General features: G+C 46.8%; 2 protein-coding genes across 2 annotated transcripts in view; one reads left to right on the plus strand and one right to left on the minus strand.

The window, feature by feature from the left end:
* BZW2 (basic leucine zipper and W2 domains 2) overlaps positions 1-13,091 on the minus strand; it is a 40,189-nt gene extending 27,098 nt beyond the window's left edge. The window contains exon 1 of the mRNA XM_073677259.1: positions 12,942-13,091. Within this exon, the coding sequence (XP_073533360.1) occupies positions 12,942-13,084 (143 nt within the window). The 5' untranslated portion in view covers positions 13,085-13,091. The remainder of the gene's footprint in view (positions 1-12,941) is intronic.
* A 91-nt stretch (positions 13,092-13,182) lies between these two features.
* ANKMY2 (ankyrin repeat and MYND domain containing 2) overlaps positions 13,183-15,098 on the plus strand; it is a 34,655-nt gene continuing 32,739 nt past the window's right edge. Inside the window, exon 1 of the mRNA XM_073677260.1 lies at positions 13,183-13,465. Within this exon, the coding sequence (XP_073533361.1) occupies positions 13,402-13,465 (64 nt within the window). The 5' untranslated portion in view covers positions 13,183-13,401. The remainder of the gene's footprint in view (positions 13,466-15,098) is intronic.

Genomic DNA, 15,098 nt, shown 5'->3' on the forward strand with positions numbered 1-15,098 from the left:
TGATGATGGCCTAATGGTCTTCCCCGTCGCAGTAATTCTCACCTGCAGTCCTAGAGATCTCCTATATGTATCACTCACATCCCAGGGATCCCTTATCCATTAGCCTGAGTAGGTTGCAGATACATAGAGCGTCCCTCACTCTGGAGGACCCATCGTGTCTTTCCACTACACAGACATCCAACTGATTTCAATGAGAATCACGTAATGCTTCATTTCACCTGCGGAGGCGCTGCAGTCTGTGTGTGATCAACTTATTGTTACTCTATTACAAGAGTTAGGAAAGATCTGCAGACTTGTCCTGTCATATCATTGGTCACAGAAACTGCCCTTTAAACACGTAGGTCACGTGATCTAAAAGGGGTTAAAAACTTTTCACCACAGTCCAGGGGTTGTCCAACATCGCAGCTAAATGCCAGGGAAGTGAAAAGCAATACCACACACTTTGTAAAAAAAAGCAACCATGTTTCTCTAATCCTGGACAATCCCTTTAAGTAATTTCCACAAATCAGAGCACAAAGCTCTACAAGTAATTCATGGATCTCTGGCAAATTGGACCCATAGGATCATCTGGTCCACATCACAACTTTCTTAAAAGATTGTTCCACTATCCACAGGAGGACAGTAATCCCAAAGTCTCCTTATGAATGGAGTGAAGGCGTGCGACTACTGCTCCATTCACTCCTATGAGAAATCCCATAGATGTGAATGGAGAAGTGTTCAAGCATGTACACATCTGTTCTACCTTTGGCACCAGTGAGGTTCCGCAGCAGGCTGGGCCTCATAGGATTACACAACAAAAGTAGCAAAACATTAAAAACTTATTTGGTATCGCTACATGTGCAATTGCCTGAACAAATAGAATATATATTTATTCCAAAATGATGAAACCGGGAAAAAAATATATATATACAGGGCAGCTTGGTTGCTCAGTGGTTAGCACTGTATGGTGGCTTGGTGGTTAGCACTGTATACAGTGGCTCAGTGGTTAGCACTGCAGCCTTGCAGCGCTGGGGTCCAGGGTTCAAATCCCACCAAGGACGATATCTGGAAGGAGTTTGCATGTTCTCCCCGTGTTTGCGTGGGGTTTCCTCCGGGTTCTCCAGTTTCCTCCTACACTCCAAAGACTGATGGGACTCACAATCTACATTCCCTAACGGGGACAGCCATGGTAATGCATGTAAAGTACTGCGGAATATGTTGGCGCTATATAAAAAAAAAAAAAAAAAAAAAAAGATTGTTCTATTTTAATTTATTTTAAAATCTACCCCACTTGGAATATGTTTTTCCCTTTTTTTCTGTATAATATATGGTTACGTGAAAGGTGTTATTCAAAATTACAACTGGTCCTGCAAAAACAAAACCCTCATACAGCTGTGTGGATAGAAAGATAAAAAAAAGTTATGGCTCTGAGAAGGGGAAGGGGAAAAAAAGACGAAAAAAACAAACACAAATAAAAAAAACGGCCAGCTGCCAAAGGGTTAGTGTGTCGTTCCTTTACCTTACTAGTGGGGGAAACATATCAGACAAGTCTCCATTTCTTTTAAGAAACGGATTACCTTTAATTCCGGTGGTGACAACGTGAGACATCGCCACTGCATGGCCGCAGTCATTCATGTACGGCCCGTTTTGTAATCAGAACGATAATGAGGAGCGCGGCGATCACGTCTCACGCTTTAATTACCGCTGGGACAGAGATCACAAGGTGAACGGGTCGGACATCGTGTTACCTGTAGATTCGGTACAATGACGCATGGGGACGGCCGCCATGGAAGGAAATCTGCACCCGAGGGTTTCAGGCCTCCTAACACATTATTGACCTATTAAGTCGAAGACATCTGTAGTGTTAACATAAGGCCACGGCCCCACTATCAGTATTTTTTCTCAGGAGTGGGTGATTAATGCAGAATTGTTGACTTGTTTCTATTATACCTTTTCTCTGATTGTTTCTCACCTGGTTTTGGCTCCCACTCCTGAAGAAAAAATACTGACCGAATACAGATCAAATACGGATAGTGGGGCCGTGGCCTCAGAAGAAGCTCCTGTCTCAGGGAAGCACTGTACATCCAGAGCCTCCTGGTTCATGAATACAATGACAGATCTGAAGTGAAGACTGGCATGTATACAAATCAATAGAAAGGAACAATTCTTGATGAATGTCATCATTACGTGCCAATAAAGCACAAGTGATAACTTTTCCTAGACTAGAGGAAAAAGGGGAAACCTCCGTATTAATGTAAGAGTCTGAGCTTTGCATTGGTGCAGTAGAGCTGGGACTACCTGTTAGGCTATGTGCACACGATGCATTTTTTGCGCACAGAAATGGGACAAAAATGCATTGTAATCCTTGCCCCAGGATTTCCTAGGAGAAGATCTGTGCACATGATCAGTTATTTTCCTGACAGGTTTTCATGTGCGTTTAAATATGCAGCATGTCCATTCTTTGTGCGGATTTGCCAGCGTTTTTCCTATACAATGCATAGGAAAAACCACATGGCAAATAAGGCAAAAAGCGCACAAAATGCAAAAAAAATAAAAAAAACGCATCAAAAACGCGCCATTGTCTCAGTAGTGCAGCCTCAGGCCGGTAACTTCAAAAAGATCATATCTCGGCCAAAACGACAGCGATATTATTTTATTTTCCAGGATTAGGAAAACATGGCCGCCTTCTTCAAAATTAATGCCCAAACAGTCATGGGTTGTGCCCAGCTAAGCTGCAATATCACATACAACCTGAAGACTGGTGTGGAGCCATTTTTTTGGAAGTAAAAAAAGAAGAAAGGCTCCACACCTGTATTCAGGTTGTATTTGGTATTCTAGCTCAGTGCCCCATAAATGTTGGGGCATTATTTTTGAAGTAGGCGGCCATGTTTTTCTATTCCTGGAGAACCCCTTTAAAACAGGCATATGCGGAGATATATGTTTTTTCTATAAAATACACATCTTTAAGTCCAGATATTTGGGTAAAATGGCGTAATATACGACCGTGACACCAAACGGCGGTCACCAGGGACTGATTGCATGAGGTGGCTTATGTGGTGACCGGCCTGTCCCCACCATAATATTTTGAGCGAGCGGCATCTGCCCGTGGATATATATAGCTCACAATTCAGCGGCCTCTAATCTGCTCGGGAGCATCAGGGTCAGGCCGAACAAGGTGCAGACAACGGCGCTTAAAGGGCAACTTTAGTCCAGACGCCCAACACCCATCCTCCCACTAGGCTACTGTTTATTATGTTACCCGTGCAGCCATCATAAAACTGTAGGAGACGTTTATGAGACAACCGGCCTACTCTATACTAATATACATAACGGCCTCCATATGTAAAAATTGTCCCAGCACTCAAAGTATCAGTGTTCCCCATAGCAACCAATCAGATCGCATCTTTCACTTTCAAACCTGTTCTAGAGAAATGTAAGCTGGAATCTGATTGGTTGCTATGAGCAACACAGACACTTACTAGAGCAGTTTGGATTTTTTTGCGCGAGATCCTATATGTACACGGTACAATGTAACTGGGGAGCGCGGGGGATCTAGGAATAAAGTGTTCTATAAGATTGTGTCAGGTGTAACAGTGAATATGAACTTGTACAGGTGCAAAACTCATCAGTGGCCGCTCATCTCTGCTGCTGCGCCCCTTCACCCCTCTCAGGTTGCCAAACACTCACACGGATCTGCAGACTCAGGTGTATATTTTAGGAACCATTTCCAAGAAGAGATTCTCTCACACAGACGTGAACCTGACCCCATACTTGTTACTCTGGAAAAGTGTACGGCGAGGACCACACGGAAAATCACAATACCCTCCATAGCAAAGAGCAGCATTAACACAATAGGTGATGTCACAGCTCACCTCCTCCTCCCTTCCTGTACAATGACTGATAACACCTCTATATACAGTAGATATTAGTCATTGTACAGGAGGAGGTGAGCTGTGACATCACCTATTGTGAACGGTGCATCCCGTATTATCTACTGTGTATAGAGGTGTTATCAGTCACTGTACAGGAGGAGGAGGTGAGCTGTGACATCTCCCATTGTGAATGATGGATTTTATGTTGTATAATGTATACAGGTTAATCTAATAACTGAAGAACAGATGTATGAGTAACAATATTAGTCACAATTGCCAGAGCAAGAATAGCAAGTATGCAGATTTTATTTTTAAATAAGGATAGTGATGCAGAAAACTAAAAAAAAAAATATATATATATATTATATATACATATACATACACACAACAAAAACTTGCTTTGAACAATGGGTCACACAATGACACATTCCCTTTAAAACGCAGTCACCAAGCTTAAATGAAAATGTGTCACCCGTAACGGAGCCATCCATGCTCACAAAAGGCATCAGGCAGGCGAAATACAAGAGTCTTTTCTAAAATTCACAACATGAAAACCCAACTCTTTCGTCAAATTGCCGCCGTCACATTTACTGTCATTCAACAGCAGACGGAGCTTTTAAAATTCTGACATAAAAGAAGATCAATGTTTTCATCCAAATCAAGGGAAATCTTTCCTTCTGATGGAAACAGATGGTAAAAAACAAAACAAAGTTTCTTTTCAAGATCTCACTACATAAAGGTTCTTTTTTAGAATTCTGTCCTTTTATCTTGAGAAACCTTCTATACGTCAGTCCTAGTTATTACGGTAAGTAGGGGAGTTCCACATCTCGCAAATTCTCCACCACCAGGTCTATCCACTTTCAGGATATTTTCAAATACTTGTACTAAATTACATCTTCCATTATACTCCAGTCACATCCAGAGCTGCATTTAAGCAATATGAACACCTATTCAAGTGTCGGATCAAAATCGGCAATGCAAGTCTATGGGGCCGTAAAAAAAAAAAGTCAACAGACGCCATTTGTGTGCTGTCCGTTTTTCACTGACTGATAGATGAAGGTGAAGAAATTCTTTTCCTCATCAGCAGAAAAAGATAAAACTGATGAGACAGATTGAATTTCATCAGTTTGGTCAATTTTTCTTTTACATGAAAAAAAACAGACATCTGAATGACCCTCAACTGAGAATTCATCAGGATTTTTTTTTTCTTAACCCCTCCATGCTGATTTATAACCATGGATCATACCAAAGCGGAGCGGAAAGTCAATGTGATTATAAAATCAGCTGAGAGGAGTTCAGAAAATAAGACCGAATAAGCTCACTGACGGATCCGCAGTTAAATCAATCATTCTGCAATAAGCAAAGTGCAAGGAAAGAAAAATCCTGTAAGAGGCAAACAATGCAAATTTTTAAATGAAATCCAGTTATAAAAATTTAGTCTAAAATGCTCAACAAAAAAATAAAACAAGTTTTATTATTCACCGAGCCACTTAGTTGTAAACTTTTGCCTTGTGACATGGCGCTTCATCAAGTGGCTGGGTGAAAAAGTAAATTACGGTATATTTTGGGTCCATGGCGAGTAAAGTCTCCAGATCTCCACCCCAGAGAGAACCTGTGGTTAATCCTCAAAAAGCGAGGGGCAAAACAAAAATCACTGAAATTGTGATAAACTACGAGCAAGAACAGGCGACCGTCAGTCAGGATCTGACTCAGAAGCTGATATCCATTTGCCGGGGCGAGGGGCAGAAGCCGGGAGAATCAGGGGGGCGTCACAGAAACTTCATGGTTTAGTCAATAAAAGTTAAAAAACTAATGGAATGTTTATAATTGTCCGTCAGTAACCATAGAAACATCAGACTAAAAGAGCGAGAAGTATAGAAGGAGCAAAGGGTGAAGATTTGCGTCAGTCTTAACACTTTTGGCTGCAGCTCTACAATTAAAGGCACATCAAATCATTAGCAGTTCCAATAGCTTCAAGGGAAGGGGGCACAAACTTAGCTCGGAGGTCTGCAAGTCAAATCTGAATTGCAAGAACTGAGCGTTTCAACTCAGGGAATTCAGTCGATGACATCTTAGTGTCATGTATGAAGACAGTGAATGTAAACTTGCCCTTTAAGGATGGCCTTTTTGCAAAGAAAAAGTAGCTTTGTTTTCCAGGTGGGGATAAAACAAAAAGGGAGCAACACCCCACGGCCATTGGCAAGTGCTATTTGATAGGTCGTCTCCCTTTAGAACAAAAGTGCAGCTTCGCTTTAAATGTCACTTCGATACGGACACAAAACCACTGGAAGAACTGCAGCCGGTTGTCACTTCAGACAACCAAAGCCATAAAATTTAAAGGAGAAGCTGGAAGTAATCTGCGCCATTTATCTGACAACTTCTCCCTCGACACGTCATCTTTCAAGGTCACGGCCAGAACTGATCAAAATGATGGCACCCTCCCCGCACCGCGGCACCACTCTGAGTATTCTTCTGTCATAAAACTACTACTCCCAGCATACCACATCACTGGATAGTGGAGATCCTAGGCCAAGTTCCAGCCATACAGGAGATACAGATTTCTTTATATTCCCATCTCTCCCACCTACATCATTTGCTGGTGCACCGCAAAATAACTGGGGTTAGTGAAGCCTCTATAGTTTCTCCAGAAGAATCGCATTGTACAAGGAGGATGGGTTTGGTTTTCCAGTTAATTTGCCTCCTGGCAGCCTCCTCTCTCTGCTGCGCTGCAATTAAATCTGGATTCAGAACATTTCAATACAGAAGGACGACAATTCCAACTACATTATGGAAAGAGTCACACGCGGGGAAAGAAGGGTCATGTGCTCGACAGACAAAGGAACGAGCTACAGGAGCACGCTGCGAAACGCAGAACAATCTCTGCCTCCACATATGTATTTTCGGAAACAGGTAAAAAAAAAAAAAAAAAAATTAGATATAATTAAACATGGAATACAAGAATTGGAGCTGAAAATTATAGGAATACATACGTGTAAAAAAAAAAAAAAAAAAAAGTGAGGGCAAAAAAAAAGGTCTATATTCGGCTTTCCAGATGCGGACGTGGCTTAAATTGTACAAGAATATAACTACCTTAATACTGCTCCTATGTACAAGAATATAACTACTATAATACTGCTCCTATGTACAGGAATATAACTACTATAATACTGCCCCTATGTACAGGAATATAACTACTATAATACTGCTCCTATGTACAAGAATATAACTACTATAATACTGCTCCTATGTACAAGAATATAACTACTATAATACTGCTCCTATGTACAAGAATATAACTACTATAATACTGCCCCCTATGTACAAGAATATAACTACTATAATACTGCCCCCTATGTACAAGAATATAACTACTATAATACTGCCCCCTATGTACAAGAATATAACTACTATAATACTGCCCCCTATGTACAAGAATATAACTACTATAATACTGCTCCTATATACAAGAATATAACTACTATAATACTGCTCCTATATACAAGAATATAACTACTATAATACTGCCCCCTATGTACAGGAATATAACTACTATAATACTGCCCCCTATGTACAAGAATATAACTACTATAATACTGCCCCCTATGTACAAGAATATAACTACTATAATACTGCCCCCTATGTAAAAGAATATAACTACTATAATACTGCCCCCTATGTACAAGAATATAACTACTATAATACTGCCCCCTATGTACAAGAATATAACTACTATAATACTGCTCCTATATACAAGAATATAACTACTATAATACTGCTCCTATATACAAGAATATAACTACTATAATACTGCCCCCTATGTACAGGAATATAACTACTATAATACTGCCCCCTATGTACAAGAATATAACTACTATAATACTGCCCCCTATGTACAAGAATATAACTACTATAATACTTCTCCTATGTACAAGAATATAACTACTATAATACTGCCCCCTATATACAAGAATATAACTACTACAATACTGCCCCCTATGTACAGGAATATAACTACTATAATACTGCCCCCCATGTACAAGAATATAACTAGTATAATACTGCCCCCCATGTACAAGAATATAACTACTATAATACTGCCCCCCATGTACAAGAATATAACTACTATAATACTGCCCCCCATGTACAAGAATATAACTACTATAATACTGCTCCTATGTACAAGAATATAACTGCTATAATACTGCCCCCTATGTACAAGAATATAACTACTATAATACTGCCCCCTATGTACAAGAATATAACTACTATAATACTGCTCCTATGTACAAGAATATAACTGCTATAATACTGCTCCTATCTACAAGAATATAACTACTATAATACTGCCTCCTATGTACAAGAATATAATTACTATAATACTGCCCCTATGTACAAGAATATAATTACTATAATACTGCCCATTTGTACAGGAATATAACTACTATAATACTGCTCCTATGTACAAGAATATAACTACTATAATACTGCTCCTATGTACAAGAATATAACTACTATAATACTGCCCCCTATGTACAAGAATAGAACTACTATAATACTGCCCCTATGTACAAGAATATAACTACTATAATACTGCTCCTATGTACAAGAATATAACTACTATAATTCTGCCCCTATGTACAAGAATATAACTACTATAATACTGCTCCTATGTACAAGAATATAACTACTATAATACTGCTCCTATGTACAAGAATATAACTACTATAATACTGCTCCTATGTACAAGAATATAACTACTATAATACTGCCCCTATATACAAGAATATAACTACTATAATACTGCTCCTATGCAGAAGAATATAACTACTATAATACTGCCACCTATGTACAAGAATATAACTACTATAATACTGCCACCGGGCTATTTTACTTAGTTGCAGTCCACTTCTTATTAACACATGACATTTAATTTCATTATATGACGCAGCACATGCTCAAATATCTCTGTATTCTGTTGATTTTGGTTTCTGATACAAGTTTTTTGTTTGCAAATTCTCAGATACATCGGCCGTGTGCGTAGTCACAAAAAACAAAACGAAAAAACACTGAGCAAGTCGGCATACTGAGAACAAGGATGGTAATATAATGTAAAAGGAATTCACAATGTCTATTTAGACTAGATTTCTGCAATAATAGCGCCCAAGTCTTCCTCCTACTAAATGGCCTCAAATCTGTGCATTGATTTCTGTAGAAAAATTGGCTTTTTTTTGGGTTAGATTGTTGTTCCCTCCACTGGGCAGTATCGGCGAGCTATGAAAGAAAACTGCGCTGCCCCGGAGCTGCGCTCTCATATTGGCGGAGCTCTGACAGCTTTGACCTCGGATTTGCGCTTGCCTGACGATTTTGTATAACTCCCTTAAATCCCTGCACAAAGTCCATGCCCCTGTTACGATGATTTTATAAATGGCCGACTTCTACAGCACTTTTCCCGTCCACCTTGTATTTTGGAGTAATTTGCAAACATAATAAATAGGTCTTAAAGTTGCAGCACCAAAATTTGTGCATTTACAATGGTCTGCCCCAATGTCTCCGACAACGGACATGGTTTTCATGAAGACAGCTGGGACCACAGTCTCAAACATTACCATTAGTAACACACTACGCCGTCATGGAATAAAAGCCTGGAGGCACACAAGGTCCCTCTGCTCATGCCAGCACATGTCCAAGCCCATTTGAAGTTCCCCAATGACCATCTGGATGATCCAGAGGAGGCATGGGAGGAGGTCATGGGGTCAGAGGAGACGAAAATAGAACTTTTTTGTATCAACTCCACTTGCCGTGTTTGAAGAAAGAACAAGGAGGAGGAGTACAACCCGAAGAACATCGTCCCAACTGTGAAGCATGGTGGAGGAACATCATACTTCGGGAGTGCTTTTCTGCAAAGGGGATAGGACAACTGCACCCTAGTGAAGGGAGGATGGATGGGGTCATGTATCGCGAGATTTTGGCCAAAAACCTCCTTCCCTCGGTAAGAGCATTGAGGATGGGTCGTGGCTGGGTCTTCTAGAATGACAATGACCCAAAAAAACACAGCCAGGGCAACTAAGAAGTGGCTCCATAAGAAACATTTCAATGTCCAAGTATTGATGTATTGTATCATCCCATTACCCACATAATTTATGTATGTATTATGGTAGATACCATTTTTTTCATTCGTGTTGACTTCAGCATGACTGCATCACTTATGGATGTCTTTTTTAGATGTATGTCTGTTTAGGGTTACATAGGGTCAAAAAGGGACAGCCTCCGAGGAGCGGGGACACCAAACCGATCGGCAGGATATCCGCTCCATTGGGCACTTATAGGGTAAGCATGCATGTGCACTGTACCTTTCTCCTTATATTACTAAAGTGATTTTTATGGATAATTGTCCCAACATACATTGCCGATTGCTTTTAGAAATTATTGATTAAAAGATACATTTTAGTTTTTTTTTTCCTTTTTGTTTTGGTCTTGCCCTTTTGATATACCCATATACTTTTGTTCCAGAGCCCACATATGGGATGTAAGTTTTTGGGGAATAACCCTTCAAAAGTTATCCATCTATCTGTGACTCAGTTACTAAACAGTATTTCCCATGTATTAATGTTTGTGTAAAATATATACATAGATTTAGCTTCCATTTAAATCTTTATATTATTGCATATATACATGTCTAACACGTAGCCTGCAGTGGCGTCGGCGCCACCGGGGGGCCCCGCGCGTGGCGCGCCGCGCACGCTGTGGGGCCCCGCGCGTGGCGCGCCGCGCACGCTGTGGGGCCCCGCGCGCCGCGCACGCTGTGGGGCCCCGCGCGCCGCGCACGCTGTGGGGCCCCGCGCGCCGCGCACGCTGTGGGGCCCCGCGCCCCGCGCACGCTGTGGGGCCCCGCGCCCCGCGCACGCTGTGGGGCCCCGCGCGCCGCGCACGCTGTGGGGCCCCGCGCACGCTGTGGGGCCCCGCGCGCCGCGCACGCTGTGGGGCCCCGCGCACGCTGTGGGGCTCTGTGCGTGGCGCTGTGTACACTGTGGGGCTCTGTGCGTGGCGCTGTGTACACTGTGGGGCTCTGTGCGTGGCGCTGTGTACACTGTGGGGCTCTGTGCGTGGCGCTGTGTACACTGTGGGGCTCTGTGCGTGGCGCTGTGTACACTGTGGGGCTCTGTGCGTGGCGCTGTGTACACTGTGGGGCTCTGTGCGTGGCGCTGTGTACACTGTGGGGCTCTGTGCGTGGCGCTGTGTACACTGTGGGGCTCTGTGCGTGGCGCTGTGTACACTGTGGGGCTCTGTGCGTGGCGCTGTGTACACTGTGGGGCTCTGTGCGTGGCGCTGTGTACACTGTGGGGCTCTGTGCGTGGCGCTGTGTACACTGTGGGGCTCTGTGCGTGGCGCTGTGTACACTGTGGGGCTCTGTGCGTGGCGCTGTGTACACTGTGGGGCTCTGTGCGTGGCGCTGTGTACACTGTGGGGCTCTGTGCGTGGCGCTGTGTACACTGTGGGGCTCTGTGCGTGGCGCTGTGTACACTGTGGGGCTCTGTGCGTGGCGCTGTGTACACTGTGGGGCTCTGTGCGTGGCGCTGTGTACACTGTGGGGCTCTGTGCGTGGCGCTGTGTACACTGTGGGGCTCTGTGCGTGGCGCTGTGTACACTGTGGGGCTCTGTGCGTGGCGCTGTGTACACTGTGGGGCTCTGTGCGTGGCGCTGTGTACACTGTGGGGCTCTGTGCGTGGCGCTGTGTACACTGTGGGGCTCTGTGCGTGGCGCTGTGTACACTGTGGGGCTCTGTGCGTGGCGCTGTGTACACTGTGGGGCTCTGTGCGTGGCGCTGTGTACACTGTGGGGCTCTGTGCGTGGCGCTGTGTACACTGTGGGGCTCTGTGCGTGGCGCTGTGTACACTGTGGGGCTCTGTGCGTGGCGCTGTGTACACTGTGGGGCTCTGTGCGTGGCGCTGTGTACACTGTGGGGCTCTGTGCGTGGCGCTGTGTACACTGTGGGGCTCTGTGCGTGGCGCTGTGTACACTGTGGGGCTCTGTGCGTGGCGCTGTGTACACTGTGGGGCTCTGTGCGTGGCGCTGTGTACACTGTGGGGCTCTGTGCGTGGCGCTGTGTACACTGTGGGGCTCTGTGCGTGGCGCTGTGTACACTGTGGGGCTCTGTGCGTGGCGCTGTGTACACTGTGGGGCTCTGTGCGTGGCGCTGTGTACACTGTGGGGCTCTGTGCGTGGCGCTGTGTACACTGTGGGGCTCTGTGCGTGGCGCTGTGTACACTGTGGGGCTCTGTGCGTGGCGCTGTGTACACTGTGGGGCTCTGTGCGTGGCGCTGTGTACACTGTGGGGCTCTGTGCGTGGCGCTGTGTACACTGTGGGGCTCTGTGCGTGGCGCTGTGTACACTGTGGGGCTCTGTGCGTGGCGCTGTGTACACTGTGGGGCTCTGTGCGTGGCGCTGTGTACACTGTGGGGCTCTGTGCGTGGCGCTGTGTACACTGTGGGGCTCTGTGCGTGGCGCTGTGTACACTGTGGGGCTCTGTGCGTGGCGCTGTGTACACTGTGGGGCTCTGTGCGTGGCGCTGTGTACACTGTGGGGCTCTGTGCGTGGCGCTGTGTACACTGTGGGGCTCTGTGCGTGGCGCTGTGTACACTGTGGGGCTCTGTGCGTGGCGCTGTGTACACTGTGGGGCTCTGTGCGTGGCGCTGTGTACACTGTGGGGCTCTGTGCGTGGCGCTGTGTACACTGTGGGGCTCTGTGCGTGGCGCTGTGTACACTGTGGGGCTCTGTGCGTGGCGCTGTGTACACTGTGGGGCTCTGTGCGTGGCGCTGTGTACACTGTGGGGCTCTGTGCGTGGCGCTGTGTACACTGTGGGGCTCTGTGCGTGGCGCTGTGTACACTGTGGGGCTCTGTCTATGGCGCTGTGTACACTGTGGGGCTCTGTCTGTGGCGCTGTGTACACTGTGGGGCTCTGTCTGTGGCGCTGTGTACACTGTGGGGCTCTGTCTATGGCGCTGTGTACACTGTGGGGCTCTGTCTGTGGCGCTGTGTACACTGTGGGGCTCTGTCTGTGGCGCTGTGTATACGTGCTGTGCTCCGCTTACCTATGCGCTGCTCCGGCCGCCTCCTCACACACCAGCAGACAATAGGACACTGCTGAAGGGCAGAGCGCTCTACTCTCAGGCAGCAGCACAGTCCGCGGGCGATACCAACTCCACAACAGCAGGGGGGTCTCTGTCAGCGCCATTAACCTCCGCCTGTATTTCAGCTCTTTGCTTTACCTTCCTCTAGAAATAATAGATTGACACAATCTTACAAGAACACAACACAATTCTCATATTTCCATTGATGGATTAGAGGTTGGTATATGCGGCACTTACAGCAGATCCCCCTGGGGCAGTGCGCAGTGGTGTGCTCCGGAGCAGGCTCAGGCCGGGGCCCGACTGCCAGCACTAGTCATGGCCGCTGTCCCGGTGTCGGCCGAGGGCTGACACTGATCTGGAGACATTGTATCACTGCGGCTTCCTGTGTGTCCAGAGCCTGAGCAGCCTCAGCCGCCACAGCATGGCGCCGCGGAGAGGAGAGGTGACCGAGGAGGAGAAGCAGCTGGTGGCCGTCATCTCCAAAGGTGGGGACCGGGGCTGGGGGCAAAGTAATGGGGAATCTGTGAATGACGCGCTGTTATGGGGGATCTGTGGGTGACGCGCTGTTATGGGGGATCTGTGGATGACGCGCTGTTATGGGGGATCTGTGGATGACGCGCTGTTATGAGGGATCTGTGGATGACGCACTGTTATGGGGGATCTGTGGATGACGCGCTGTTATGGGGGATCTGTGGATGACTCTCTGTTATGGGGGATCTGTGGATGACGCGCTGTTATGGGGGATCTGTGGATGACGCGCTGTTATGGGGGATCTGTGGATGACGCGCTGTTATGAGGGATCTGTGGATGACGCACTGTTATGGGGGATCTGTGGATGACGCGCTGTTATGGGGGATCTGTGGGTGACGCGCTGTTATGGGGGATCTGTGGATGACGCGCTGTTATGGGGGATCTGTGGATGACGCGCTGTTGTGGGGGATCTGTGGATGACGCGCTGTTGTGGGGGATCTGTGGATGACGCGCTGTTGTGGGGGATCTGTGGGTGACGCGCTGTTGTGGGGGATCTGTGGGTGACGCGCTGTTGTGGGGGATCTGTGGGTGACGCGCTGTTGTGGGGGATCTGTGGGTGACGCGCTGTTGTGGGGGATCTGTGGGTGACGCGCTGTTGTGGGGGATCTGTGGGTGACGCGCTGTTGTGGGGGATCTGTGGGTGACGCGCTGTTGTGGGGGATCTGTGGGTGACGCGCTGTTGTGGGGGATCTGTGGGTGACGCGCTGTTGTGGGGGATCTGTGGGTGACGCGCTGTTGTGGGGGATCTGTGGGTGACGCGCTGTTGTGGGGGATCTGTGGGTGACGCGCTGTTGTGGGGGATCTGTGGGTGACGCGCTGTTGTGGGGGATCTGTGGGTGACGCGCTGTTGTGGGGGATCTGTGGGTGACGCGCTGTTGTGGGGGATCTGTGGGTGACGCGCTGTTGTGGGGGATCTGTGGGTGACGCGCTGTTGTGGGGGATCTGTGGGTGACGCGCTGTTGTGGGGGATCTGTGGGTGACGCGCTGTTGTGGGGGATCTGTGGGTGACGCGCCGTTGTGGGGGATCTGCTTCTGTAGGTGGCACAAGTCTGTGAACTCGCCAGTAGGCTGCAGCGCTGGTGACGTGATGAGACCCCTGCAGCCAAACAGCAGAGATGGGCAGTAGCGGGTACACAGCGCAGCCCCAGGGCGGGTAAATAATTCTCAGTTTGTTTTTTTACATCTATTGCAGCATTTGGGATGGTTTTCTACAACCGTTCACGGTTCAGTGTCTCCCCCCTCCCCCGGGGGCGGCGCGTGTCCCCCTGGAGCCGGACTATCACTCTATAGGGTCCCCAGGCCAAGAACAGCTGGTGCAGATTCGGGGGTTCGCCGGCTCCATCACATCCCAAAGATGAGGTCAGATGGTCCCAAACCAAACCTGGGGAGTCTTTTACACGGACGTCTTTCTTCCTGGGGACTTTGACCTGTCAGTAATGGACCTTCCCTCAAACGGTCAGCACAAAACTAAAATCTCATGAATGTGTGAGGAACCTGCAGAGCTGATCATCCTGAGCTACCTGATTCATGACTAGCATGACGGAACTGCAGTGAAGACCGACACTTTGGACAGACTAGCCCTATGGT

This window comes from Phyllobates terribilis, unplaced genomic scaffold (genome assembly GCF_046119375.1).
Source record: "Phyllobates terribilis strain yellow unplaced genomic scaffold, ASM4611937v1 Scaffold_4__5_contigs__length_816908805, whole genome shotgun sequence".
In the NCBI taxonomy this organism is placed as follows: domain Eukaryota; kingdom Metazoa; phylum Chordata; class Amphibia; order Anura; family Dendrobatidae; genus Phyllobates; species Phyllobates terribilis.